Genomic DNA, 27,819 nt, shown 5'->3' on the forward strand with positions numbered 1-27,819 from the left:
GGGGGAACCTGTGAGTTTCCCGGCCCCCCTTTGGCTCCAGGCGGGGTGTGGGGCCGTTCAACCCCTTCCCCGTCCCGGAGCCGAGGCACTCCAGGATCAGCTCCTCTTCCCCGGCAGGGACAGGCCCCCGCTGCCACAGTGGGGGGAAAAAGGGTTTCTCCGGCGCTCTCCAAAATACCTCGTGTTCCCAGCCCCGCCACAACCCGCAATCCGACGTCGCCGCCGCGCTCGGGTGGCAAACCCGGCGCCGGAGGAGCGGGCCGGCCCCGGCACCGCGCCTCTGCCGCAGCGGGGTGAGGTGACGGGTAAACGCAGACCAAAGATGTGCCATCACGCGCTACGCGTGAGGGAATTCTACTTCATAGAGCACCTGCAGGCAGATTTCTGTTTTCTTCTGTATCCCAGATGATGATGCGATTTCCTTCGGTGTCGTGCCAGGCGTAATTACCGTGCAGTCAATGAAAGGCGCTTTCGGAAATCAAACAGCTTTACTGAAATTCCGTGTTTAGCTGTCGTCGTGGTTTGTATTTTTTATCATGGGAAAAGGGTCTGATGCGGGCTGGGAAGCCGGCAATGGTCTAGGATTAATTGATTGTATGGTTTTTATATAAAAATTGAAATAATAAATTGTTTTAAGAAAACCAAAAGCCCTCTTTGTGCGCGGCTCCGCTGGTTTCGCTGCCTGTGTCCACGCTCAGGGGCAGGCCTGCCCCGCCAAGAGCCGCTCCTCGGTGCAGCCACTGCTGCCGGCACAGGCGGACGGCAAACGCCCGGCCCTCGGTAACCGCGACGGATCCGTGTACCAGAGCACGTGTTTTCTCGTCACCAGGGGCCGTGAGGAGGCAGGGCTGGCAGCTAACAGCAGGTCACGGCTTTGCCTTGAGTCTTGCCTGGATGGGCCCTGGGGAAAGGAGGAGCGGGACGCGGCGTGAAAAGCCGGCTGGTACCTTATCAGGGCGGCTGCGTGCGCCGTGCCCGGCCCGACACCCTGCCCTGCGCGGCAGAGGCGAGGCTGTTCGCCAGCCTGAGACACCACCGATGTTCGCCCGAGCCTGTCATTTCTGTGACCTCCCTTCCGAGGCCCTGCCCGGTGGGGGAACACAAAAGGGGAACGTGCCCCGCAGCGCCCGAAGCAGGCAGCAGCCGGGGAGGCCCGCAACGGGTTTGCAGTCATCCCGCCTCGTTACGGTCCTGGGCAGGCAGGTCGCTCGTTTGTGAGCTTTGCTACGCGCACACGAGCCCTTTGTTCCAAAGGTAGCTCCGGTGACGGGCCCAGGGAGCGGGCAGAGCCGTCCCGCACACCTCCGCCTCTCCGTGCCAATTACGGCGTGCGGATGGCTGCGCTCTCCCTCTGCACGCAGAATTGCCGGTTTCTCTCCGAAAGCCTCGAATTTTTGCTGGCTGCAGCCAGAGCTCGTCCTCAGCGCAAGGGCAAGCTCCGGGGTGAGAGCTCTCCCGCCCCACCGGGCCTGCCGGAGGGGCCGGTGCCATCGGCACCCGCGGGGAGCAGGGGCTGGGGCCTACGCTGCGGGCCTCCCGCACCGGCGCCAGGCCTGGCTGTGCAGGGGACGGCTGTGCCCCCTGCACTCCCTGCTGGGAAGAAAAGGAGCTCTGAGGGAGAGGCAGCACCCGCCGCCGTGCCCCGCTACCGGCGACCCCCCGGAGCCCCACGGACCAGGCCCCCAGACGCCGCCGCCCCGCCACCTCCTCCCGCCCCGCCCAAGATGGCGCCGGGCGGGCGGCTCTCCAAGATGGCGCCGGGCGGGACGGCACCTCCCCTCCCTCCGACCTCCCCAAGATGGCGGCGGGCGGGAAATCCCCTCCCTTTCCCGACCACCCCAAGATGGCGGCGCGCAGCGTCGCTCCTTGTCGCCCGACCTCCCCAAGATGGCGGCGGAGAGCCGCGCTCCTCCCCTTCACGGTAGCCCCAAGATGGCGGGCGGCGCGGAGCCGGAGCCGGAGCCGGGCCCGGAGCTAGAGCGGGTGGTGGAGGCGCTGGAACTGCTGCTGCGGCCGCCCGCCGGGCCCGGTGAGCGGGATGGCGAGGCCGGGCCCAGCCCGGGGGCTGCTCTACGACCGGAGACGCTGCGCAGCAACATGGCGGCGCTGGAGGAGCGGCTCCGGTGGGCGCCGGGCTGGGCGGCGCTGCGCGGCCTGCGCGATGCCGTGCTGGCCCGGGCCCCCGAGCTGGCCGCCGGGGCGGCGGGCGAGGCCGAACCGGGCTGGGCCGCTGCCTGCGGGCTGCTGGCGCTGCTGCTGTGCCTCAAGGAGCGCCTGGCCGCCCTCGCCGCCGCTCCCGCCGCCCGCGGCACCGGGCTCGGGGCCGCCCCGCCGCCCAGCGCCGACACGCTGAGTGTGGCGCAGGGCCGGGCGGTGGGGCGGGCGCTGCGGGCCGCCGTGGGCCTGGGCCTGGTGCCCTACCTGCCGCCGGGCGTGGGGCAGCGCCCGGGGCCCCCCGTGCCAACCCCGGCCGGCCGCGGGGCCCGGCTCCACGCCGCCACCGCCGCCCTGACCGAGCTGACCGACCACCCGGCGCTGGGCGGCCCGCTCCTCGCCCGCCACCTCGGCCTCCTCCTCGCCAGCCTCTGCCTGCTGGGCCACGGCCCCGCCGCCCACAGCGAGGTCCGTGGGCCCCTTCTCCTCCCGCTGCCCCCTGCGCGGTCGGTGCCGGCGTGGGGCGCCCAGCCCTGCCGAAAACGCGTCGGGGGCGCTGGCGTCGCCCGGGTCCGCTCCCCACGTGCCACGGCTGAGCCTGCGGGTGCGCTGGGCTCCCGCTCGCTCGGCCACGGGGCTGCCTGCCCGGCGGCAGCTCCCGCGCCGTGCACGTTAATCTCCGTGCGAGAGAAGAGGTGGGAGCCCGGCAAGGGGATGGAGGCGCACCGGCACGCGGTTGGGACCAGTGGGTTTGGCGCCGGCAGCCGGGCTGTCCTCACCACCCCGGGGTCTGTTTTTTTCCAGGGTGTTTCGGAACCGGAGCGAGCGCGGTGCCGGGAGGCCCTGCGGCACGTCCTGGACCGCGTCTACCAGCCGCTGGCGGTGCGGGAGCTGCTCGTCCTGCAGGGCCGGCCCAAGCAGGTACCCGACGGCAGCGGCGGGGCCGTTCCCCGGCGCGGTGCTGGGCGTGGGTGTTCCCACGCTCCCAGGGTGCTTTCGCTGCTCTCCGGGGCATTTTTCCTGCACCTTAAAACCCAGCGTTCGCACGGGCGAAGCTGTGGGGCCGGCGTCGCTCGCCCGGCCGCCACCCAGGCCCCGCTGTAGGGGGGTGCGTGTTTGGGGGTGTGTGTGAACGTGGGGGCTCCCATCGCGGCACGTGCCGCCTTGGCTCGGCCGTGACAACCGCTGTGCCTGGCCGAGCGAAGCGCCTTCTCTTCCAGAACCTGCTCCCTTTCCACTTGAGGGGGGCCAAGCGGCGCTGCCTCGCCGCCGGCTGCGGAGCGTGGCCGAACGTTGTGGTTCTTCCACGCTAAAGCAGGGGTCTCTGAGTGAAACAAAAGCCGAGCTGACGTCCCAATGTTTGGACAATTCCCTTAATGACCCGCTTTAACTTTGGCTCAGCCCTGAGGTGGCCGGGCAGTTGGGCTGGATGATCGTTGTAGATCCCTTCCGACTGAAAAGACTCTTCTATCCCCCCCCCAGCGCAGCGGTGCCGACCCGCCTCGCTCCTCGGCGTGTCCGAGCAAGCGCCTCCGTCTGAACCGCTCGCTCTGTGGCTTCGCAGCCTCCCGACAGTTCTGCTGCTGGTGCTGTCCCGGGGAGGGGCGGGGGGGATCGCTTTGCCCCACTGGGGAGCCGGCGGGCTCGTGGTGCCACCTCCGCAGCCCAGCGCTGTGCCGGCTCCTGTCCCGGGTCACCGCTGCGGACCCCCTACCTGCATCGAACCCGACTTGTCCCCCGAGCACCGTTGTGGTGAGGAGGCGGTCGGAGCTGCTGCCCGACCCTGCGAGGCTTTGATGAAAGGAGGGCAGCTCTGCGCGGGGGGATGCTCCTGGGAAGGCCGGCCTCTCTCGTTAAGCCCTGATTTGCTTTGTGCCGCTGGATGAAGAAGTGATTTATTTAAAACCTCTCCCTGCCCCGTGCTCCCCCCTGGTCTCAGCCCTGCAGGGCAGGGGGCAGGCTGTTGGTGGGGCTTTGCACAAGAGCGTGAAAATTTGCTCCTTAGCCCGCTCCTTTGTTTCCTTTCAGGGTCCTCCCTCTCCTGGGGAAGAAACAAAGCTGGCCCTGGTGCGGGCTCCGGCGTGGCTGCGGCGCCTTTGCGGTCAGCTGCTCTCCGAAAGGCTCATGAGACCCAACGGGGTTCAGGCCGTGGTTCGGGGCATCATGGAGGGAACAGGCGGTGAGTGGGAAGAGACGCTGATGATGTGCCCGAGACGTTCCGTCCCGTGAGAGGCCCGGGAGGGACTGAAGTGGGAAGCGGCTTTTGTCAGCCCGAGCTGTAAACGCTTGCGCGGATTTTCCCTCTGACCACGGTGAGCTCCCGAACGGCGGGTGCCTTCCTGCTGCACCTGCCTGGAGTTCGGGGTACGCCGTGAGGCCCCGGCTGGAAGCCTCCCGACCCCTTTACTCTGTTTACGCCCCCGCGGGGTCGCACCTCGAGCACGGGTTCTTGCCAGGAGCTGCGCTGGTGCCGGTTCGGTGGGAGCCGTGCTGGGCGCTGGGCTGGACCCATCCCGCTCCGGAGCTCGATAGCCTTCCTCCCCTGCTCTCCGTTTCCTGCCAGGGCGGGAAGCCTTCGCTCTCCAAGAGCTGAATCCCACCGTTGTCAGTGCCAAAGCCTCCTCCGGCCAGCACCAACCTGGTGACACCGTCCAAGCACAACCTCCCTCCGCCTTTTGGCTCGTACACCTGTCTGTAGACGTTGTTTTCCGTTACCAAAGCTCTTGGACAGTCATTTTTCCCCTTCTGTCATTAAGTTCAGGTGTCTCCTGAAAGGTGCTTGGTTTAAAGAGAGTAATAAAAGCGAGAAATCCCATGTTTTGGCCAGCAACATCTGGCTTCAGCCAAAGCTGGCTGGTTGCTGTCAGTCTGAGGGGATCTTGGCTTTCCGCTGGTGTGGCAGGTGGCGCTGGAGCTGGAGCAGCAGCCGTGGACTGGAGAAAATGCGACGCGGTGGCAAAGATCCTGGCTTCCTGCCCGCAGCAGTGCCTTTCCCTCGAGGGCTACTACGGGCTGGTGTGCCCCCAGGTGGGTCCCCCTCGTCCCCTCCCCGCAGCCACGCCGGCTCCGGCTGGGAATGCGGAGCCAGCGCCCAGCTTGGAGGGCGTCGGTGCTGTCGGTTCTGCCTGAGCGTGGCCTGGCTGGAGCCAGGACAACGTGGAGGTGTTCTTCTGCTGCCTCGGCGGTGGGACGTGTTCCCACCCCGCTCCTGGGTTTCCCATATTCGATTGTAAATGCTGGATTGTGTTGCCTGACGGCACGAGCTGCTCAGCGCCGCGCTACGGGGAGCTGTGGAGCTCTTGCTCCCGGCCTTTGGCTGCGGGAGTGGTGCAGGCTCCTGGTTGGAGCCCAGAAACGGGTCCTGCGTCGGCGTGCGCACGGGAAGGAGACGGGCTCGTCCGTCCGCGGGCTGTTGTGCCGAACGTCCCGCAAAGCAGCGCGCAGGAGCCTCCTCGATCTCCGCTCTCGGCTGCAAGGGCTCGCCCTGCCCCTCTTCTGAGGAGCTGCTGATCCTTTATCCGTGGCCTTCCCTTCCAGGTGCTGGATTTGCTGCGCATCCAGGACAAACTGACAGCGCGCCAGTTCCAGCGAGTGGCCACCACGACGCTGCTCGCCATGGCGAAAGAGCACCCTCAGCTGGCAGAGAAGCACCTGCTCCGGCCCCTGCTGGCACCGCTCCGGCGATGCTCGGAGGCGGCAGGTACCCGCTCGTCTCTGCCGAGCCCCGGGACGGGGAAGGGCCTGGTTTCCTCTTCTCCCTGAGCTTGGCCTCCCCGTCGGAATTTTCTCGGGCGGGTGGCAGCCCAGCTCCGTGGGCGCTGACGTGGCTGCGTGGCTGGGCGCGCCCCGTTTCCGAGCGCTTGAGTCCGATTGCTGTAGCGTAAGAGCCGAGCAGCGGGGCTTCTGCCGCGTGCTCCTGGGGAGACTCTCCCAGTCTGACAGTCTCGTTTTGGGCTTCACGATGGAAGCCGTTGGTTCCCCACGCTGACCAAGCGGCTCTCCGGGGAATAATCCATCCAGAAGTTGTGGTCTGCTTTGATTTCCTTGTAACCTCGTGGAGTTTACAACACTGCAGCGATATTTAGCGCCGCTAACGAGGGCTCAGTGGTTCCCACGCTGGCTTGATGGAGGGAGAAGGCAAGGGAGCGATCAAAGAGCTTTCCGGTGCTGGGCATGGCGGGGTTGCTGCACTGCTGGAGGCTCCTCGGCATGTGGGGGTGCTGATATCTGTGCCCTTTGTTTTCAGAGCTAGCAGTGGAAGATTTACCAGCAGGGACTGTGCTGGTGGCAGAGGCAGAGCTGGGCAGCTGCGTGGAAGATGTGCTCAAGGTATCGTGTCTGGTTCGGGCCTGAGGGTGGGCGAGGAGACTGCTCTGAGAGAGCTGCTTTGAGACTTTCTGAGCAGTTCAGCCTGTGTTAGACCGTGACAGAAACCAGTCGGGATGCTGAGGCGAGGCCGAGAGCTGCGCAGAGTGACCTCGGACGCAGCTTTCCGCGGGGTACCAGAGGCACTGCCCGGATCCGTTCAAGCGTTCTCACCCCAAAACGTTCTGCGAGGTGGCAGTGAGCTCTTGCTGATTGGTTTTTTTGCCCCCCCCCGGTGTCTTTTTGGTGTGTCAGGGTAAGAAGAGTCCGAGCAGTGGGCTGGTAGCCAGGATTCCCCATGGTGCTCTCATATCCTCTGCAGCCAGACTCTGAGCCTTGCTAGACTGCGCAGCTTCTGCAGGACCCTGGTGTCCGGCTGCCCTGTCAGAGCAGCTTCAGGCCTCGGGCTGTGATCGCAGAGCGGGTGACGGTCGGCCAGGCAGCGCGGCACGCGGGAGGTCCTGGCCAGGAGGACCTGACCGGCCTGGCACGCGTTGCCACGGGCTGTCGGTCCTGGTCCGAGGCGATGCCGCTCACCTTCCAGCGTCGGAGCTGTGCACCCGGTCAGAGGGAAGGGCTGGGCGCGGGGAATCCTGCAAGCGCTGAGCCTTCAGAGGGTGCCTGAGCTCTCCTCCCAGGCTGTCGCTGGTCCCTCTCTTCTTGGTGCCCCTCTGGTCCCCCTCTTCTTGCTGCCCCTCTGGTCCCCCTCTTCTTGCTGCCCCTCTGGTCCCTCTCTTCTTGGTGCCCCTCTGGTCCCCCTCTTCTTGGTGCCTCTCTGGTCCCCCTCTTCTTGGTGCCCCTCTGGTCCCCCTCTTCTTGGTGCCCCTCTGGTCCCCCTCTTCTTGGTGCCCCGCTGGTCCCCCTCTTCTTGGTGCCCCCGTGCCTCAGTTTCCTTCCTGTAGAGGTGGATAACGGGGCTCGTCCTGAGCCCAGTGTTACCTGCGTGGGAGGGCGAACCTGCTGGGAGCTGCTCTCCCTGCCTCCCAGGTCTGCAGAGGGCAGCCTGAGCCAGGGTGCTGGAGCTGGAAGCCTTTCTCCAGCTCCTGCAGCGTTAGCCCCTGGCGGAGGGATGGGTGGCAGCCAGCTCTGGTGCTGGGCCAAAACGCTTGGGAAGGAGTGACCGGGACAAGAGGGCATTCGAGGTGTCGGCGAGCGGCCGGCTGCGCCGGGCGGCTTGGCAGGGTCCCCAGCTCGGCGCTCGGTCGTTGGGCAGCCGGTTGGCAGCGGACTCGGTGCGGCTCTGAGGCCGCTGAGCCGTCGCCGGGGGTGAGAAAGGGGGTGCAGGTGAGCTGGGCGGCATCGCGGAGCTGCGGGGAGAGCGGGCAGAGCTGGCGCGGTCGTTTCGGCGGCTGCTGTTGGGAAGGAAGGAGGGCGGGCAGCGGCTCGGCCTCGGGGGAGGTGCTGTTAGTGGCTGTGTCCTCACCTCAGGTGTCCCAGAAAGGGACATGCTGGTCCCCATGGCCTGTGGTTCATCTTCCCCTGCGATCTGTCGGGGGGGCTAAAGGCACTACGGTCTGTCTAGTCCCGTTGGACAAGTAAGGTAAATTGATAATAAGTCAGGAAAAACGAGTGTCCTGTTTTGCAGGGACCGTTCCGAGCCAAACCCTGGGACAGACGGGTTTCCATGTGCCTGGAGTTCATTTTAAACCCGTGGGTGGGCAGTCCTGCAGCAGCTGCTGCTGGGTCTGGAGCTGCCCTCGGGGCGGGACGGTACCTGGGGCCTCGGAGCTGGTCTGTGTGCCCGGCTGCCGAAGCAGGAGGGGTGGCTGAAGCTCGGCTGCTCTCCCAGCCCTCGTCGGGTGCTGGGGGATGGGGAGGGTTCAGGAAAACGGGAGGAAACTCGGGTCTCCTCAGAGAAACGCTCTGGCTTTGCCAATAACAGACCACCTTCCGTGTTAGAGGAAATGTCTCCTGGGCAGGCTGGTGCAGGCTTAGCACCTTCTGTGGAACTCCCTCCTGCAAGGGATCCCTTGCAGGGTGTTCAGCGGCGTAGATCTTGGCCCTGGCGTTTGGGGGAGAGGTGGGCTCCAGTCTGGTGCTCCCTACGAAGCAACGGGGCTCTTTGTGGAGGCCTCTCTTCCGAACCCTTCCCTCACAGCTCCTTTTTCTGCCGTTCCCACCAGCATCACCAGTGCCACGCTGCAGGCTTCGCCGCCTGCCCTGACGGCAGCCCAGCTTTCTGCTGCGCCGTTCCCAACCCAGAAGGACATCCCCAGCCCAGGAATTCAATTTTAAGGAGCTGGTGACTTGCTTACTGGCATGCCCCTAGGCAGGCTAAGCTCTTAAATGCCGCGATTGTTGTAGTATTTTGCGTAGCAATGATCTGTTGTAAGGAGCTGGCAGGCAGAGACCGGTCTGGAGGGCTGCTCTGCGGCTGCCGCTCACAATGCGGGTGCGGGGTTGGGGGGGAGTTTGGGGCGGGTCCCTCCTTAATGGCACCGCGCTGGGGGCCTGACAGCAGCCAGATGAGTGACGGAGCCTCCAGCCGGCGGATTTGGGGCGGATTTGCGGGGGGGGGGGGTGGGTGGGTGGGGGGTGTTTTCTTGCCTGGCAAGTGTCATTTGATGCTGAGTGGGAAACCATCCTTGGGGCTTCATCAGGGAGGCTTTGTGTACAAAAGGTTCTGGTGAGGAAGAATGGCTCCGAGGGGATTAGCACAGGGGGGGAAAAAAGGTCTGTTTGCATCCAGGGCAGAACGTTATCGGGGCCATCTCCCTCCTCCCTGGGTTATCACGCTGCCTCCAGCGGGCCAAAACCCTCCTTGCTCTGTCCCCGGGGCGCTTCCAGCCCTGGAGCAGGTGGTTGCTCTCCAGCTGCAGGGGCGGGGGGGGGCTCTGAGGTGTGGGGAGTGCTCTGGTGTGAAGGGGCAGCATCTCCTGAGCAGGTACTTCACCAGCTGACGCAGCTGGAAGTCCCTTGGAGAACTTGTGAAAAGACTTCTGAAAAGACTTCATTTTCCTGCCCTACCTCCCCCCCTTTTTTTTGGTTTTTTAGAGCTAAAAAGCTTGGGCGGGGGGGGGGGGGGAGAGTCTGCTAAAAGGAGGGTCTGAACACAACCACCCTGAGTAAACGCTGAGTCCGGCTGGGCAAGGCTTGGGATTTAACCGTTCTCTAGACCGAGTTTTCCCAGCGTTATGGCTTTGCCTGAAAGCGTCCTGCCGGGCTTTTAGTTTCGGACAAAAGTCCTTTAAAAAGATTCGAAAGGCAACGCGATGCCCTGAGACTTCTGTGAGTGTTTTTTATCCCTGTGCTCTGTGGGCAGCGAGGTAGGGCTCGTCTGCGGTGAGCTGGTACCAGTGGCGTGCTTGGCAAGGGGGTGCTGGTTTCGTGGGGGAGGGCTTGAGATGGAGGAGAGGAGCGTGGCCCTGCAGCCTCCTCAGAGCCTCTGCAGCCCACCTGCTCGGCTCAGCCCAGCTGCTCTGCTAGGGGCTGACCTCTGTGTCTGAGATTTGGCTCTAGGTGCAGTATTTCCATGAAGATTTGCTAATTCGAAGGTGCCTCTTGCATCTCTCTGCAACGCAGGGCCTTACCCCTAAGCAGCAGACTTTCTGAATAGCTGGCTGCAGTGTTCCTGTAGCTCGGAGCCTTGCTGTGGTTAAGCAAATGCTAGGTGCTGGAGGCTGCTTTTACTACAGAATATGGCATAATCGGGGTAAAGAGCCTCCAGGCTGAAAGGAACCGAGGCTGAAAATGCTCTGCCGTCCTCCCTGGTGGCAGCCATTCTGTGCACAGACGTGCTTTCTGTCCTTCCCTCTGCTCCACACAGGTGTTTGACTCTTCTCCCTGTGCCCTTCTCGCCGTAGGTGTATGTGGTTGGAAATGACAGCTCGAGCCTGCTGCTGGGATCCTTACAGTCAGTCCTGGGAGTGGTTTTTTCCCTCTATTCCTTCGCCAAGCAGAATGTGTCATACTTACGGTAAGGATTGTGCGTGGCTTCTGCTGGGGTTTCGTCTCCCTCCGTCCTGCCCACCTCCAGAGGACATGCTCCACATGGGCACGTACAGAAACCCGGACCAGTTTTCTCCTCCTGAGGAGCTCTCGTTCCCAGTAGGCAGTGACTGCGGGCATAGGCGCCATCTTCCTGGCAGACCTGTGCCCCAGGAAGGAGTTCTCTGTTCCTTTTTGTCTTCCCTGAAGCCCAGATCTTTGGTGCAGAGGCGAGGGTGCCCTGGGGGAGCCTCGGGAGTGCGGGTTAACCCTTAGGAGCTTGGGGATTGTGATTGGGGATGGGGGCGGTGACCCTGGGACCTGGCTGGGTGTTGGAGGGATCTGTGTACCAGGGATGTAGAAACAGGATGAAAACCGGATAAAACAGCTTGAGCGCTGGCTCCTGGAAATACAAGATTTCTCTTCTCCTCCCTGGGACCTCTCTTTTCCTCCCTGGGATCTCTCTCCTCCTCCTCCCTGGGATCTCTCTCTCTCCTCCTCCTCCTGCCTGGGATCTCTCTCTCTCCTCCTCCTCCTCCCTGGGATCTCTCTCTCTTCTCCTCCTCCTCCTCCCTGGGATCTCTCTCTCTTCTCCTCCTCCTCCTCCCTGGGATCTCTCTCTCTTCTCCTCCTCCTCCTCCCTGGGATCTCTCTCTCTTCTCCTCCTCCTCCTCCCTGGGATCTCTCTCTCTTCTCCTCCTCCTCCTCCCTGGGATCTCTCTCTCTTCTCCTCCTCCTCCTCCCTGGGATCTCTCTCTCTTCTCCTCCTCCTCCTCCCTGGGATCTCTCTCTCTTCTCCTCCTCCTCGTCCCTGGGATCTCTCTCTCTTCTCCTCCTCCTCGTCCCTGGGATCTCTCTCTCTTCTCCTCCTCCTCGTCCCTGGGATCTCTCTCTCTTCTCCTCCTCCTCCTCCCTGGGATCTCTCTCTCTCCTCCTCCTCCTCCTCCCTGGGATCTCTCTCTCTTCTCCTCCTCCCTGGGACCTCTCTTCTCCGATACGTGCAGGACCTGCCTCTCGGCAGCTCTCCCTCCCGCAGTGCCCAGTTCTCCCATGACTGATGTACGGTGGTGAGCGCCACGTGTGTCAGTCATGGTGGCGGGGACAGTGGTGACCAGGTGCTGGCTGTCCTCTCTCCTTTCTCCTCCCGGGCTTTCCCGGGGCTGCCCTGAGTTTGGGCCAGCCTGGTAAATGTACTCTTGGCTGGTTTACACTTCGCTTTGGTGATACTGGCATGTGGGTGCTGGAGGCTTTCCCTAAAAGGTCTGTGTGAAGACGGCCTCTGATATCATTAAAGGCGTCGTTAATCACTTCAAAGAGCAGCGAGTGCTGTGGCAAGTTCGTAGAGCAAGCCAAGTTAGCGCTGCTGCTGGGTGAGCGGAGTCGCTGCTCGCTTCTCTCTCTGCAGAGGAATTTGGCAGGGGTGACTGAAACCGCAGCTGCCTGGAAGCGTTCGGCTTTCCAGACCCCTGGCACAGCGCACAGCGCTGCTGCTCCACCTCGTGAACCTGCCTCTTGCCTTGGTGGGGCTTCCCGTGCCGCCCTTACAGCGCTCCCTGCCCCCTTCCTCCTCTGCTCTGGCACCGCTGGCAGCCCCGTGCTTGGTGGCGTTGGCGTGCGGGGGCTGCGTGGAAGCGGCCGTCGCTGTTCCTCGCCGGGCTGAGATCCTGAGGGGCCCAAAGCCTTCCGTCTGGGAATGCCAGAAGGACAGCGTGTGCTGCTGATCCCCTCGTAAACTGGCACAAGCGCCTTCCGCCGCCAGAGCCGTCAGCCAGAGCGTCCCATGGTCGCTCCAGGGCGCTCTTGTGGCTTCCCTTGCCCCCAGACGTGCGGTCCCCTCGCGGGGCTGGGGCGCGGCGGGCAGAGCACGGCCACCACCGCTTCCTCTCTCCTTCCCAGCTCCCCGTGCCAGGAGATCCTGCTGTGGTTCTTGGAGAAGTCGGAGCGGGAGGTGTCGCTGGCCGTGCTGGAAGGCTTTGCCGGGCTGAACGGCACCGTGCCTGCCCTCCACCCGCGGTGCCGGTTCCGCGCTGGTAGCGAGGGTGGTGCCGCCGTCGCGGTGGAGGAGACCGTCAGGTGAGCGCTGCTGGGGCAGTGCCAGCCGCGGAGGGCAGTCCCCAGGCATCGTAGGGCTTCTCACGGTGGGCCTGGCCGTCCCACCGCGGTCTCGTCCCCCCGGCCACCCGGGTAGCGGGCTGCCTGCGCTGAGCTCGGGCAGGCAACGCTTCCACCCGGCCCCCCGGGTGCCCTGTGCACGGCGCAGAGCTCTGACTCTCAGCCCTGAACGGCAGCACGCTCTGTCGGAGCGGTCGTGTGCCCTCTCTGCGTGCTTGTCCCGAGCCCCCGAGTCCTGCCCGCGGGGTGTCTGGGAATGGGACGTGCTTCTCCAGTCCCAACGCTCCCCCCAGTTCTCCAGCCTGAGCCTGTCTGGTGGCAAGGGTGAGCGGAATCCCTCGGGCACAGGCGGCACCGTCGCAGCAAGGACTCCGGTGATGCCAGCGTGGCAGAGCCAGCGACTGAACTCCCCTCCTGCTCCTGCAGATGGTCTCTGCAAGGAGAGACAGAGCGTGGCCATGTGGGGAGTAAACGGCAGCCGTTAGACTCCAGCCACGCCAACGGGGACCGTGGCATTTGGTTTGGAGAGGGGTAGCTGTTAGCTGGCAGGTAGAGCCCGAGGCGGTGCCATCGAGCAGGCGGAGCGCACGGCTCCTGCCCAGGAGCGTCCGTGGGCTGGGGGTGCCGGGAGCTGTGTGCACCCCTAACAAAACCCCCTGCAAATACGCCCGATTTGGTTTCGTTTCAATCTATTCCCGACCTGAATTAGAAGGAGGTCTGCGCTGGCTGAATTGGGTATGCTTTAAATTGACTCCTTAACTGGGTATGCTTTAAATTGACTCCTTAACTGGGTATGCTTTAAATTGACTCCTTAACAGCTGTGGCTCTGCCCATGTCTGTCCTGCTTTTATGGCTGTGACCGCTGCATGAATTAGCCAGCGCTAATCCCCTTCTTTATAGGGTGGCTGGATTAAACGTGTGTTTTGCGCTCCTGGTTTCTGCTGTTTCTTTAATGAACGCAGGTAAATTAATGAACTGAGTGCCTGATCACGTAGGCCAAATGAACTGAGCAGTAATTTGGCTCAGCTGCCTTCAGGCTTCTGCTTTCTGGTAGCGCTGTGCAGGAAGGTTTCCCAGAGAAGGCAGAAGCGGGATTTCACCTTGCTGTGGGGTAGTTTAGACCCCACCAGCTGGGTACGTTCGTGTTGGTGACCCGGCGACCTGTTTCAGCGACGAAGACGAGGCCCTCTACCAGAAGGTCTCCTCAGAGCAGTGCCGTGTGGAGAGCTTGGTGGAGCTGCTGTCTCACTGCCAGCGGAGCGGTCTAGCCGGAGACTTCTTCATCCGCTGCCTGAAGGTGAGGGCAGGCAAGGCTCTGGTTGGGGCACATCTGGAGGAGCGGATTCCCTGGGCCAAGCAGTCTGTGTGGCAGGTGGCAAAGGAGAGCGATCGTCCCCTTACGTGCCCCGGGAGCACTGAGCCGGGGTACGGCTCGCGGTGGAGCGGTCCGGCTGGGGGCCGGGCAGGAGAGCCTGGGAGAGGGAGTCAGCCCTGGTCCCTGGGGGGCGGTTAAGCCTCATTCCCCCAGGCTCTTTTGACAAAAAGGAGCATGTCTGAAGTGTAAGGGTGTGTTTGAGGCTGTGAATAATCCCTGTTGCTTCCTGGGCTGTAGCAGAGGGGCCGGGCACCTGCGCTCGGAGCCCCCGGGGTTCCCTCCCGGCCTTGCCTGGGCTGGGCTTTCTGTGTCCTTGCTGGCAGGAGGAGCCCCAGCCCGTAGTCACACGGGGTTTGCAGCATCCCGGGTGTAGGGACGCTGCTGTGACACAAAAGGGACACCCAGGAGCCGTGGGGCAGCTCTCAGAGACCTTCTCGATGTACCGAGCGGAAGGTCCTGGTCTTGTGGGGAGACAGCACGAGCTCCGCGAAGGGGACGGGGCGTCTGGGCGCCTTCGTGAGCAGCCACTGCCAAAAGCGAGGCGGCAAGCAGAGACCCAGCAAGCCTCGCAGCCCAGAGGGTGGGTGGCCTTAGGAGAAGCGCTCGGTGGTGTCCACGGGGACGGAGGCTGGCGAGGGTTTGGGCCTGCTGGCAAGTGTGCGTCTGGAAGGGGGTGAGGCTGGAAGAGGGGAGGTAACCGGGAGCCCTCGGCAGCAGTGTGGCGGCCGGGGTGACGCAGACCTGCTGCACCCAGGACCGCTGCTGTGGTGACCACGGCGTTCCCGGCACTGATTTGCCTGTGTTTAACCCCCGTGGCCTCTCCCTGCCCTGCGCTTCCTTCCCGGCAGGCGCTGACTCGCGTGGCTGCGGAGGACGAGGCGGCTTCGAGCTCGGCTGCGGCGCCCGGAGGAAGCCTCCTGGAGCTGGAGCGGTACCACGCCGGGCAGAGGAGGAAGCTGCTGGTCCTGCAGCTCGTGGCCACGCTGTGCGAGAACGTCTCGGGCACCGTGTTCGCTGACGTTGCTCAGGTTGGTGACGGCGAGGCCCTGGGGGGCCGGCAGCTGGAGCGCGGGGCAGGCCGAGCCCTGGGCTGCTGGGCTGTAAGGAGCCGGTGGCTAAGGAGCAGCTGGAGGAGGCTAGGGTGTCCCCAGGAAAAGCGGTTCGTCGCTTCGGTTGCACGTGTGTCAAGCCGGCGCTGTCCTGTGCGGTGGCAGCAGGAAGGACGGCCAGCGGCAGGGACAGCAGGGAGCCGCCCAGCAGACGTCTTCGTGCTTGTGCCCGTGGTGGCGTTTTAAAAGTCTGGGCGTTCGTCAGAACTCCGACTTACCAGCTCCCCGTCTTTATTTTGAGCCGAATTTACTCCCAAGTTCAACAAAGCTTGAAGGCGGCTGCGCCCGACAGACCTTTTGCTGCCTGCCCGCGGTGGCGGTGCCTGGCTCTTCAGGCGTGTCTCGGCAGCCACCTCCGGCAGCTGGGCGCCCAGCCAGACCGACACGGCACGGCGCCGCCGCATCCCGCTCACCCGTTGTCCCCAAACAGGCCGTTGGTGGCTTTTGCTCTGGTTTCTGCTGCTGGGACGCCCGCACCGGGTGGCGTGGGGGGTCGTCGGGGTTGGCGTGACGGCGCTTGTCCGGGTCTTGGTGAATGGGCAGCCCCAAAACGTATGGAATGTTGTCATTTCAGGGGCCAGCTGGGGCTCCTGGGACCTGGTACCAGAAGGGGTTGTTAAAATACGGCGCTTCTGTCCGCCCTGAGCCCGCGCTGCGGGGCCTCGGCCGTCCTGGGTCGGGAGGGCTGGTGGGTGCCGAGGGCAGCGCAGTGTTCCCCGACTGATCCGTGTGTTTTGACTTTCTCATCCTGGTTTTTGCTGGTTTTTTGGTTTTTTGTTTTTTTTTTTTTAACTGGGTGACCTGGTTATGCCAGTTAACTGTGACTGGCGGAGCGGGGGCAGTCGCGGCTAGCGCAGGTTTCGTTACTTTTCCCCTTGGGACAAAGGAGCCTTTGTGTGCGCTCTGCAGTGACAGAGGGGACCGAGCCAGCGCCGCTTTGTCCTCACCTGCCTCTCCATCGCACCCACCCGCGCGCGACCGCCTCCGCTCCCTGGGTCGGAAAGTCGGGGTGGGAAACGGGGAAGGATTTGGCCGGGTTCCTGGGTCCAGCCGTGAGTCTGGCGTAAAAAGAAACAACCACCAAAGGAGAAACCCAGACAAAAAAGCCATTATGCTTCCACCTGGGGGTTGGATTTCAGGGAGGGCTCCCTCGGGTTGGGACAGGCAGTTTTGAAGCAGGTTCTGCAGCACAGGGTTCCTCCGGGGCGTTTGTTCTCGCTGTGGGCACGCGGGCTTTGTGCTGAATGGGGTCGGGGCGAGCGGGAGCTGCCTTCCCAAAGCCGGGCCCCGGGAACGGCAGCAGCTGTGGACCCCCTCGGTGGCACAATTTATTTTATTTCCCTTTCCCTCCCCTCAGAACCAAGTTTGATGAGATGGGCTTGATTTCCTTGCTGCGCCAAGGATGCTCGCTCTCCTCCTGCACGAGGCAGAAGCGAGCCCCAGTGTTTTATTTTTCACGCTTTTTTCCCCCGTCCAGGTTAAAGTGGGTTTTTTTTCCTTCTAGATTGGTTTTTAACTTTATATTTTTAGCAGCAGCTACCTACCAATAGCTTATTTATTCACAATGTCCCTGTTTTTTCCGTTCAATACAGCTTCAACCCGTTCAGCTTGTGTGTCGCTGCTTTGTGAGAGCAGATCTTCTGACACTTGTTTTGACTTTCTCGCTGTGTTTGACGGCATTTCTTTTCTGGACTAAGCAGCCCAGAAGGTACCTAAGCCTTTTCCTCAGCCCTTCCCTCCTCGCTGCAGTAGGGACGTGCTGAACGAAGCTGGCAGCCACCAGCTCTCCTGCTGCTGAGGAAACGCGTTGCTTGCACCCGGTGCCTCTGCCCTGGGGGCTGGAAGTGTGGGGTTTGGTGCAATAGCACCTCCCTGCCCTCGGACTTTGTTTTCCAAAATAGTTCCTCTTCTTTTGCAACACGCCTGTTACGACGAAACGACCCCGATCCAGCCCCTTCCCAGCACGGCCGGGTGCCGCCGCAGCTGGCGAGCTCGCCCCGAGCCGTGCGGTGCCGGCGCAGCTGGCCAAGGCACGGGGAAAATAAACTCGCCGATTCCCAGCTCCGTTAGAAAGGCAGGAAGCCTGTGGGATCAAAGATGTCAGGGCCAAGTGTCGGGAAAGCCCGTGCCAGCCAGGCGGGATCGTTATGGGCTCGGGGAGGGGGGGGGGGAAAAAAAGTATTGTGAGAAAAATCACAAAATAAGTGCCCCGCGTGCTAAATGGTCCGGCTGCGTGTGGGGGAGTGGGGTGTGATCCTGGGGAGCTGCGGGGGGGGGGCTGGCAGGAGCTGGTGGCTGGGAGCAGCCCCGGGCTGGGAGCAGGGGCAGGGGCAGGGAAGGGGCTCTGGAAGCTCACGGGGAGGGCAGGGGCAGGGAAGGGGCTCTGCTCGTCCCCGGAGCTCACGGGGAGGGCAGGGGCAGGGAAGGGGCTCTGGAAGCTCACGGGGAGGGCAGGGGCAGGGAAGGGGCTCTGCTCGTCCCCGGAGCTCACGGGGAGGGCAGGCAGGCGCGATGTTGGTGTCGTGAGGTGGGTCTGAGCCGTGCTAACTCCCCGCTCGGCCCGGGGTCTGGCCATCGGGGCCGTGCACCGGCCGTCTCTGCTTCCAGCGGCTCGAGTTTTCCAAACCCCACCTTTTCTCCCGCACAACGTCGTAGGAACCCTCCGTGTTTCCCTGTCGCTGCCGCCATCCCCCCTCCTTCCTCCTCAGACCCATCCCAGTTGGCTTCCCAGCTGCCATCCCACTGCCCGGCCGCAGCAGAGCTGGAACAGGAGGCAGAGGAGGGGCTGGGCTGCCTCTCCCTGCTCCCGCAGCCCCCACGGAGGGGCTTCTGCTGCCGAGAGGGTTTGACCGTTGCCTTGTCCCAGGGGCAGATGGGCAGCATGAGCTTGCCCAGCCCGTGCTGGGGCCTGGCTGCTGGTGGACTGGGCTGTCCGGCTCAGCCACCCTCCCAGCCCTGCTCCCTAAATCCTCGGCCGCTGATTCAGACAGCCCGGTGCGGGGCTGGGGGCTGCGACCCCGGGAAATCGTCCCATCCGTGCCACTGCTGGAGGGGTGGTGGGCGGCAGCTCGGGGGGTCCAGCACCCCCGCAGCCGCCTGGGGAGCCCCAGCTCCCTCCTGCATCCCTGGTGCAGCCGTAGCTGGGCTGCCCCAGTGCCCCCCGCAGCCATCCCCCAGCTCCCCGATGCTGCTGGGCCCGCTCCCCGAGGCCAGGGGCACGGCGAGAGAGCTGGGGAGGTGCTGGGAAGGCAACTGGGATGGGCCCGAGGGGCGGGCAGCGGCAGCCTCCTGGGAGCACCCAGGGGATTCCCCCCCCCCTCCTCACTGCTCTCCCCCGCGCTCTCCGCTGGCAGGTGGTGGAGTTCGTGGCAGCCACGCTGCAGCGGGCCTGCGGCAGCCCGGCACGGGGCCCCGGCGCGGCGGCGGAGGCGCAGACCCTCGCCATGGCCATGGGGCTCGTGGCCGCCATGCTCGGCGGAGCCGTCCAGGTGAGGGGGCGAAGCCGGGGTGTTCGGTGGGTGCGGGGATGGGGGGGACCGGGCACTGTCCTGCTGCTCCCAGGGTGCTCCCTGCAGCCGGTGCTCCGGGGTCTGGGTGCTCCCGGGGTTGGGGTGCCTGTTCAGACCCAGTGTGTGTGTATATGTGCATATATTGTTATACATATATGTATATATTGGTTTATATATATATATATATGTATATGTTGTTATATATATATATTATTTTTCCCTGGAGTGGTGCTGGGGCGTTGGCCGAGGGTTTGATCCCAGCAGGGCAGCCCTGAGAGCCCGGCGAGTTCCTTGATAATCCAGAATCTGCTTCCAGTGACGGAGCAGCGCAGTCCCACGCAGCATCCTCAGATAACTGCCTCCTCTGCCTCCCTGCACGACCACAGGCTCCGTCTCCAGAGCGCCATGAACACCCCCGATGCGGGCTGTAGTTCTTGAAACCCCGCCGTAGGAGCGGTGCCTCGCTCGGTGACGCTGTCACGCGGTGTCGGCTGAGCCATCGCACCCTCGGTAGTGCAGCGGTCGCTCCGGCTTGCGCTTGCATCACTGAGCTGCCGGGGTTGCTTCATCCCCGGACTCGCCCGAAGGAAAATCCAGCTGTTAATGGAAAAAAAGATAATTTATTGTGTCTTGTTGCTAAATGCCTAACGTTGGGGAAAAAATAACATTAGCTGGAGTAAACTTAAAACCAGAGTCTTGCGGCTCTGATGGGCCCCCTCCCAGGCGAGCTCCCGCTCCGGCGTTAATGGGAGGAACTTAACTCGCCAAATTGGACGCAGAAGGTTTCGGAGGCAGCTGCAAAGCTCTTTGGGTTTCAACGGCCAAGGGTTTTTCACACAGCCATCCGAAAGCTCCCCAAAATCTCTGCCAAAGCGTCACTTTTGAGGTCTTACAGCCCAGATTTTGCTGCGGCAGTTAAAGCCAGGTTAGGGCAGGAACTTGCCGCCCCTGGGACAGCTCGGGATCCTCGCAGGCAGGACCGAGGGCAAACCCCCCCCACGGCGCTGGCGAGATGGTGGGAGGGACGTCACTGCTTCTCTTTTCCCCCTCCCCAGCTGCAACCCAGCGACTTCGCCGTGCTGAAGCGGCTGGTGCCGTGGCTGGAGGAGCTCTCCCGCGCCTACCCCGAGCCCCTCACCCAGGAGCTGGCCGCGGACCTGCGCATCGCCATCTGCACCCACGGGGCCTTCTCCTCCGGCGCCGTGGGCACCGCTGCCGACGGCGTGCTGGGGAAGAAGCCGGGGCTGGGAGCGCAGAGCCCTGCCGGCATCCCCGGCGGAGCCCCAAGCCCCGGGGGTGGCTGGGCGCCATCACGGCACGGCCGCAGCAGCCCCTCGGCTCCCGGGGAGAAGAGCGAAAAGCAGAGCCTGTGCCACGAGCCTGGCGCCGCTGGTCCCACTCCAGCCCCGTGTGCCGAAAGCCCGGCTCCGGCGGGGCTCCAGGAGCTCCTGGTATCAGCCTACGACCCCCAGCCCCCCGCCCGGGCAGCCGCCCTGCGCCGCCTCGCCAGCCTGATCACGCAGCGGGATCCAGAAGCGCTTCGGCTCCAGGAGAAACTCCTGCAGGTACCAGGCTCCCGCCGCGGCGCGGTGGTGGGCTGGGGATGGTCCGTGGTACCGGATCCCTCCGACCTCACCGTCACCGTTGGCCGAAGGTGCCGGGTGAGAAGGCACCAGGGCCGCTGCCGGCCCGGTGCGGGGCCGCTGCCGACAGCGCTCCCCTCTCCTGGCAGGTGTTCCTGGAGAACGTGCAGCACGAGGACGCCTTCGTCTACCTCTCGGCCGTCCAAGGTGAGCGATGCCCGGCCGGGGCGAGCGCTGGTGCTTCTTAGGAGAAGGTTTTGTGCTGGTGGGGGGGCTTGGGGCAGTGAGAGCGAAGAGCTGCGGCCGGGCTGGGGGCTCAGCGTCTCCCACCCTCCTGGGCTGTGCCGTTCGGTCGAGCCTGGAGCCGCGGGCGGGCCCTGCGCCCCAAAGCCGGCAGGCTTCGTCTCCCCGTTGTGCTTCCTCAGGGGGTGATTAGTTCATTTACCCTCTGACTGAGCGGCTGATCTGCCCAGACCGCCAGCACCTCCTCGGGGGAGCCGGAGCCTGAGGTGAGGGCACCCTGGGCAGGTTCACCCTCCGGGCATCCCCTGGCCAGAGGACACCCAGGAGCCGGTCACCGTCCCCACACCACATGGGTGCTGCCAGCCTGGGGCTGCAGGTTCAGCGCGGTGCGGGCAGAGCCCCGGCACCCCGGCCCTGCACCCAGCTGGCATTTTGGCTCACTGGTCTGTTCAGCTGAGGCTGGCAGGGGCCGTGGGGACCCACTGGTGCTCCCTCGGGGCTCTACCGCATCCATCCCCACGGCCAACGATCAACCAGCCGCGTGGATGTGGCACCACGGGCGCTGCCGCTGGCCGTGCAGGCGGGAGGTGGTTGGCAGCGGGGAGCAGGCAGGGGGCCGGCAGGCGGGCAGCGTGCCGCTCTGCTCGCTGCTGGCCGCCCTCTTCGCCGCGCCGGGCTGCTGCTGGGGGCGCCGAGGGCCACTGTTGCTCACGCCGCTTCCCAGGAAACCCTGGAGCCCGCGCTTGCCTCGGCACGCTCGGCGCAGCCCCGTCGGCATTCGCAGGCAGGTGCCTCCGCACCCGGGGTGACGCGGGCGGTCCTGCGCGGTGGCTGTGACGGCAGGTCGCGGTGCGCCGGGTTACGTGGAAGGGAAGTGCCATTCCCACGGCCCAAAGCGATGCCGGAGCCGCCGGGAACCGTTGGGTAGGGAACCTTTGGCAGCAGCAGCTGGAGAAGGAGCTTATCACCGGGCTTCCCTCTGCCTGTACGGTCTTGAGTGGGACGGGTCTGTCCTTGCCCTGCAGGTGAAACACAAACGCTTCAACCGTCCCCGGGTAATTAATACACCCCGTGCAGCTGCCTCCGTGTTTCGCCGCCCGGCTGCGGCTGTGATTAACCCTGACGCGGTGCCTTGCGGTGGTGCCTCACCCGGCTCACGCCACGCTGGCAGCGGCACCTGCGGCGCGCCGTGCACGGTGCCAGCCGGGCTCCCCGCTGCCCCGCTCAGGCTCCCCACCACCGCGGCAGCAGCCAGCCGTGCTGGGGCTGGGACCGGAGCTGGCTGTCGTGGCGCTGCTGGTTATCCCGGAGCCGGGCTGCGGCGAGGCGATGCCAGAGGAGAGGTCGCTGCCCCACCAGGCGTGCCCGGGCTTGCAGAGGGTAACCCACGCCAGGCACCTTCCGATAACCGGGGAATGGGGTTGGAGGTGAAGGCGGCTGCTCCTGGAGGGCAGGGGAGCTGGGGCTCACCGTGACTCAGCGCTTGGCACTGCCGGGGCAGCCTCTGCCGCACGCCCTTTCCCTGGAGAGCAGCTGCCTTTCCCCATCGGAGAGGCGCCCGGCGCTGCCGGAGCCCTGCCTGGCTCTTGCCGCCAGCCTGCATCTCCAGAGGGATGGCGAAGCCCGCGCGGCCCCACGGCGTAGCCCGGCACACGTCCCGTGGCCGGGCTCTGACCCACAGGCAGCCCAGGGGCTTCGTGGAGACCCGGCGGGGACGAGGACACACCAGCAGCGTGTGCCCGATGGCCGGGAGCCGGGAGCAGGGGCCAGACCCTGCGCCTGAGCGTCGCCTGCGGTGCCCAGCTGCCCTGACACTGGGCCAGCCTGGGGCGAGCCCCGCGGCGTCCGACGGCCGGCGGGCCGAGCCCGCGCTCGGTCCCTGAACCCTGACCGGCGGCGATTAGCGGGCGCCTGCTGCCAACTGCTAAATTATTTATTTCTCACCTTGGCACCCAGCACCGGGCTGCCCCGGCGCCGCGGCCTCGCACCGAGGGGCTGTGGGGCGAGCCGCGGGGCCGCGGCGCTGCGGGGGGACGGTTGCACCTGCTGCGCCGAGGGTGCCAGGGCGGCGCAGCCAAGGTGTAGTGGCGCATGCCGTCCTCGTGCCTGGCCCTGACCCGCGCTTTCCTCTCGCTCTCTTCCCCCCACCCAGGCGTTGCCCTGCTCTCCAGCGAGTACCCGGAGCGGATCCTGCCCATCCTGCTGGCACGGTACGGGTGTCCGGCACAGGGCACAGAGGATGCCGCGGCCACCGTCACCAGGATGAAGCTGGGCGAGGTGCTGATGCGTGTCACCCGGGCGCTGGGTGAGTCCACGGCCACGTCTGCGAGCACGGCGGTGCTGGCCGCTGCCGGCCGCCGCGGCACCGCTCGCCCTCTCGCTGCTCCCTGCCGTGCCACCACGGCCAAGGAGTAAAGCCCGTGGGGGCTTTTTCTTGTCCCGAGGTGAGAACCAGCTCCCTTGGCCCCGCCACGGGGGTGTCTGGAAGCCGAAGGGCAGCTGGCCGGGGGTTGCCGGTGGGCGGGAGAGGGGCGCTGGACCCTGCCAGCAGCCCCCAGTCCCCTCAGCCGGCAGCACTGGGCTTGGTGGCTGCCGGGAAGCGCCCGGACACGCAGGGCTGAGGGGTAGAAGCTGGAGGAGGCCTTTCCGGCAGCCGCTGTTGGGACACGTCCTAAAACGCCTTTTCTTCCCCGGCAGAGGCCCGGCCAGCGGGAGCGCGCAGCCGGGGAAGGCGACAGCCGGGCGGGGGTCCCCGGTCCCTGGGCGGGTGCTTTGTTCCCATCCAGCCACAGCAGAGCCGGGGTTGGGGCTCCCCCAGGGCCTGTGCCACGTGCCGGAGCTCTCCTCCGGGGCGCAGCCACCGCAGCGGTGTCCCTTGGCCGTGGTGGCGTCCCTGAGCTCTGCGGGCATCCCACCGGGGCCAGGGGTCCCTGGGCCAGGTCGTGGCGCTCCCCCGCCCTGCCGCCGGGATGGGGACGGGGCATGCCACGGGCCAGGAATCCCGTCCTCTCCCCTGGCGCTCCGGTGAGCGGGGCGAGCGGCGGCAGAGCCTCCTGCTCTCGGCAGGCCCCTGGGCGCCGTCCCTGCGTCCAGCCCTCGCCTTGCCCGGGGCGGCAGCCGCACCGCGCTGGGTTTCCCTCGGCAGCTGCCCACGGGACGGTGGGCACGGCCTCCGCTGCGGCTCTCCCCCCGCTTCCCCGTGGTGCCTCTGCCGCGGGCAGCAGCTCCGGCGCGTCCCGGCTCGCCTGCGTATTTATAGAACAAATTGCACGAAGTTGTTTTTGTTGCAAAGCTTCAGGATTCAAGAGCGAGGGTTTACCCGGCGCTTCCAGAAACGCTCCGCTCGGTGCGGCAGCGCTGCTGCGCTTCGGGCCGCTCCTGCTGCTGCCTGGGGACCACCGTGCCGCCCTCCTGCCCCGTCCCCATCCCTGCCTGCCATCCCGCTGCAGTGGCTTTTTCCCAGCCGGGAGGGGATTTTGCAGCAGGCGCCTGTCGCCCGGCAAACGGGCAGCGTGGCTGGAAGCGTGCGGCACCACCGCTCCTCTGCCTCCACCAACGCGGGGCCGAGCAAGTTCGTGGAGACCTGGTGCCGACCCGGTTAGCCACGGCAAACCGTTCCCCCTCTCCGCCAGGCCGCGCTGGCTGCAGGAAGGGGAACGCTCCGTGCTCTTTCGGTGGCTGCCTGGCACGGCGCCGGCGCGCTCTTGGCTTCGGAGGAGATGCATCATGCTGGGATCATCCGGCGCCGCTCACGCTGCCGTAATACCGACTCCCGGGGTGCGGGCACGCAGCAGGCTGCGGTCCCCAGCGAGCGCGGCCGTCCTTGGCGCCGCGGCGCTGCGCCGAGCGATCCATCCCACCCTGTGCCACGCGGGAGCCGTCCCTGCCCCGCCGAGTGCGCGGACATTTAGGGGGGGGCCACGTGCGATGAGTGAAGCGACAAGGAGAGGGTCCTACCCCAGGACCCGGCTGGTGCCGCCGTGCCTGGTCCTGCCCAGCACAGGCAGCGTTGCCCCTGCTCGCGCGCAGCCGGCGCTGCCGGCGGTGCAGGGGCTGGCCGGTCCCCAGCCCCTCGCAGCAGCGGCCTCGAGCCCCCCTGTGTAGGGCGCTGGGGACCCTCCGCTGCCCGTGGGGCTTAGTCCTGTCCCTGCGACCCCCCCACTGCCTCCATCGGCTGCGGGGCACCAGCGCCCGAGGGGCTTATGGCGAGCCGGGAAACCACCGAGCTGGCGGGCCGGTGAGCCCACCGGACCTTCCTCCGGTACTCCCCTCCGCCGGAGCAGCCCCTGCCCGGTGGGAGCCGTGCCCACGCCGGGGGGTGCACAGCCGCCGGCCCGGGCACCTCTTGTGCTGGGGGATTGTGCATGCCGGTCACGGGCTGCGCCGCCGGCCTCTAATTAGGCGGCTCGCACCTCGGCGGCGCCCGCGTGTGCTAATTGGGGAGGGGGTTGTGCGGCTGAATGACGCGAGGGTTTGGGCCTCGCACTTCTGTGTGCTGCGTCTGCGGGGGCCGGGGCCGGGGGGGGACACACACACGTGGGATGTGCCGAACAGCCCCAGACAAAGGTCCGTGCCGCGGGCCGTGTGCCGGCGGGGTTTGCCGGCGCCCCGGGGGACTGCGCCGCGGCGTCCTCGTCCCTGGCACCACCGAGGCTCTGCCTGTGCCTCGCTCAGGGCTGCGCTGGGCACAAGCCGTGCTCCAGATGTCACATCCAGCTGTTCGGCAGTGCAGCGAGGGGTGGGACCGATCCGGCTGCTCCCGGTGGAGCCGGCGCTATGGGGTTTTCCCTGCCCGTGACGTGCCGCTCCGCTCTCTCTTGCAGGGGACATGGTGTTCAAGCACCGGGAGCCGCTGGTCCAGGCCTTCCTGCGGGGCGCCCGGGACCCCGACGGCACGCTGCGGGCCAGCAGCCTCTCCAACCTGGGCGAGCTCTGCCAGCGCCTCGGCTTTCAGCTCGGCTCCATCGTCCAGGAGGTACCGGCTCCATCCCGGCGCTGCCGGCCCCTTCCCCGCCGTCCCTGCCTGGGGAGCGTGGGGCTGTCGCTCGTTAACGGGGGCCATCGTTAACGAGGGCGGTTCGTTAGCGGAGGGCAGGCCTGCCGAGCGCTTGCTGCTGGGGACGCAACAGCCTGGGGTTTCCATAAAGGCCGTGGGGGATATTTACTGGTAGCAGAGAGCGTAAAACTCGTTGGATCTAAAGCAAACGCTGGGGAAATTCTAGCCCTGATTTTTGGGGCTAAAAGCTTTATGAGCAGCTGAAGGTCTCGCTCGTGCCGGGAAGCAACAACAGCCCAAGGAAAGGCGGCGGTGGCGGCTCCACCCGTGGCGATGGCCCTGCAGGAGCGGACCTGGGGGCACCGTCGGTACCTGCCAGAGGCGCCTCCTCCCGCTTAGTGAGACCTCGTTGCCCTTCCCCTTCGCTCCGCGAAGGCGATGGCTGATCCCTCGCCCTGGCTGCGGGCTCCTGGCGAGATGCAGTTGCTGGAGCCGCTGGAGCTGTGGTGCCGGTGGGCTGAGCCCAGCTCCTGGGGGTCTCCTCCTCGGCGGGTTGGGGGAGGCTTGCCGGGAGCTGCCAGCGTCCTGGCGCGGCGGCTCTCGAGCTGGTGGGTCCGTGCCCCTGCGGGAGCCAGAGCTTCGGCCGCCAGTGCCTCCCGGAGCAGGAGGGAGGGCCGGAGACATCAGGGATGCGGTGCTCGGGCTTCTTCCCCGGTGCCGGCTCGCAGCCGCTCGGCGTCGCCGGGGCACCGGCTGCGTTGGACGAGATGCCGATGCGCCACGCGCTGCTATTTCGGGAACACGCTCGCTCTGCTCATTCTCCCGGCTGTCACTGCCGGGGGTTTAATTACCTTCCTTCGGCTCTGCCTGCTTTTGATGAAGCTTGCCACGGCGGCTGCGTGCCGCCCGGCCCCTGCGAGAGGGAGGGCTGCGCCGGGCCCTGCGAAAAGCCGATCCCCCCCCTGCTTGGGTGCCGGCAGGGGAACGTGCGGCTGCCCCGGGCTGGGCGCAGGGCTCCCGTCCTCATCGTCCAGCCCCAGGCCACCGAGGGACATCCCCACCACCGTGGGCAGCTGCTCTGCCGGGTCCCCGTGCCCGTGCTGATGGCCCCCTCGCCCTGTCCCCTCAGGTCACCTCCTGCTTGACGGCCATAGCCAAGACGGACCCCGAGGCGGAGGTGCGGAGAGCTGCCGTGCACGTGGTGGTGCTGCTGCTGCGGGGGCTCAGCGAGAAGGCCACCGAGGTGGGTCACCTCCCTGCCTGTCCCCAGGGCAGGGGCAGCCTCTGCCAGGCCCCTGGGCATCACCGGGCACCGGTGCTCCTCCGGGACAGTCCCTGCCCCGCGGGGGGCTGCAGGGCTCGTTCCCAGGCAGCTTCCAGGGAAAGTCCCGTGGGACCGGGACCTCCAGCTTGTGCCTCCCCCAGCAAAGGGCCCCCCCCAGCGCTGGATCCTTCCCAGGGCAGAGGGGACTTCGTGGGGGTTGTCCCTCTGAGCTGCTTTGCCGTGCCGTGCCGCGGGGCACTGCCAGCTCTTGGGAGCCGTGGGAGTTGTTCGTCGCTGATTTGACTTGGAAATGCCCAGGTTTTTTTCCACGGGCCGTGGCCTTCCCAGCAACGAGCGTGTTGGGACTCAGCTCCCATGGAGGAAACAGGCAGGTTCCCCACGGGAATCCCCGCAGCGGGGACCTCGGCTTCCCCTCGTGCCCCCGGGCCGGAGAGACGCCGCGATGTGCCTCTGCGCTGGGCTGCGCTGCGGGCGTGTGAGGAAACTGAGTCACGGGAGGGCCGGGGCTCACGCCTGAGGCAACGAGGTGGTGGTGGTGCCGCCGCCGTGTCCTGGCACCGGCAGCGTCGGTGGAAGGGGCAGCGCCGCACCTGCCGGGGCACGCCGAGGGTTGCGTTCCGGGTCGCGGCGGGCGAGACGCCGGTGGGTGCTGACGGTTCTGCCCGCTCTGCCCAGGTGCTGCGGGACGTCCTGCGCGACCTCTACCGCCTGCTGAAGCACGTGGTGGCGGCCGAGCCCGACGGCGCGACGGTGCTGCACGCCCAGCTGGCGCTGGAGGAGCTGGACGCCGTGATGAGGAGGGTCCTCTTCCCCCCGCGGGCGCTGGAGAAGAAGATCGTGGTGCTGCCGTAGCAAAGCCGCGACGGCAAAAAATGAACCGTTCCCGCCCCGGCGTCGGGGCCGAGGGGCTCCCCGAGGGGACGGCTGCGCTGTGCCTCCGCGGCGCTGCCGGCGGGTGCAGCCAGGGAGGAAACCGCAGCCTGGGGAGGGTGGGTGGTGGCCCCTGGGCTCGCTGTGGCCGGGCAGCGCGGGCTCCCTGGGACGGGGCAGGGGATTAAACGGAGACGTGCTCAACCCTGCGCCTGTTACCTCTGTGGGAGCCGCGCGAAGCCCCCGCGTGCCGTCCCAGTCCGTGGCTGGGTCGTGCTCACCCTTGCGCTC

General features: G+C 65.9%; 1 protein-coding gene across 2 annotated transcripts; it reads left to right on the forward strand.

The window, feature by feature from the left end:
- The first annotated feature begins 1,887 nt into the window (after positions 1-1,887).
- Positions 1,888-27,567, forward strand: TANGO6 (transport and golgi organization 6 homolog). Of its 2 annotated transcripts, XM_086469146.1 has the most exons (17): positions 1,933-2,622; positions 2,959-3,075; positions 4,183-4,333; positions 5,057-5,181; positions 5,692-5,854; positions 6,401-6,483; positions 10,323-10,435; positions 12,343-12,519; positions 13,729-13,855; positions 14,782-14,961; positions 18,396-18,530; positions 19,607-20,116; positions 20,284-20,341; positions 22,530-22,682; positions 25,201-25,352; positions 26,503-26,616; positions 27,334-27,567. In XM_086469146.1, the coding sequence occupies exons 1-17, from the start codon at positions 1,933-1,935 to the stop codon at positions 27,508-27,510; spliced, it is 3,225 nt and encodes a 1,074-aa protein (XP_086325272.1). In that variant the 3' UTR covers positions 27,511-27,567. The 2 variants fall into 2 exon arrangements, with proteins under 2 accessions (XP_086325273.1, XP_086325272.1); XM_086469147.1 differs by lacking the exon at positions 22,530-22,682 and having other exon boundaries at positions 1,888-2,622.
- The last annotated feature ends 252 nt before the right edge of the window (positions 27,568-27,819 follow it).

Source organism: Leptosomus discolor, chromosome 8 (genome assembly GCF_034619465.1).
Source record: "Leptosomus discolor isolate bLepDis1 chromosome 8, bLepDis1.hap2, whole genome shotgun sequence".
Classification (NCBI taxonomy): Eukaryota; Metazoa; Chordata; class Aves; order Leptosomiformes; family Leptosomidae; genus Leptosomus; species Leptosomus discolor.

Coding starts and splice junctions, on each gene's coding strand:
- TANGO6 (XM_086469146.1), top strand. CDS start 1,933: ATGGCGGGCGGCGCGGAGCCGGAGCCGGAGCCGGGCCCGGAGCTAGAG. Junction 3,076..4,182: donor TGCAGGGCCGGCCCAAGCAG/GTACCCGACGGC, acceptor GTTTCCTTTCAG/GGTCCTCCCTCTCCTGGGGA. Junction 18,531..19,606: donor TGCTCGGCGGAGCCGTCCAG/GTGAGGGGGCGA, acceptor CCCCCTCCCCAG/CTGCAACCCAGCGACTTCGC.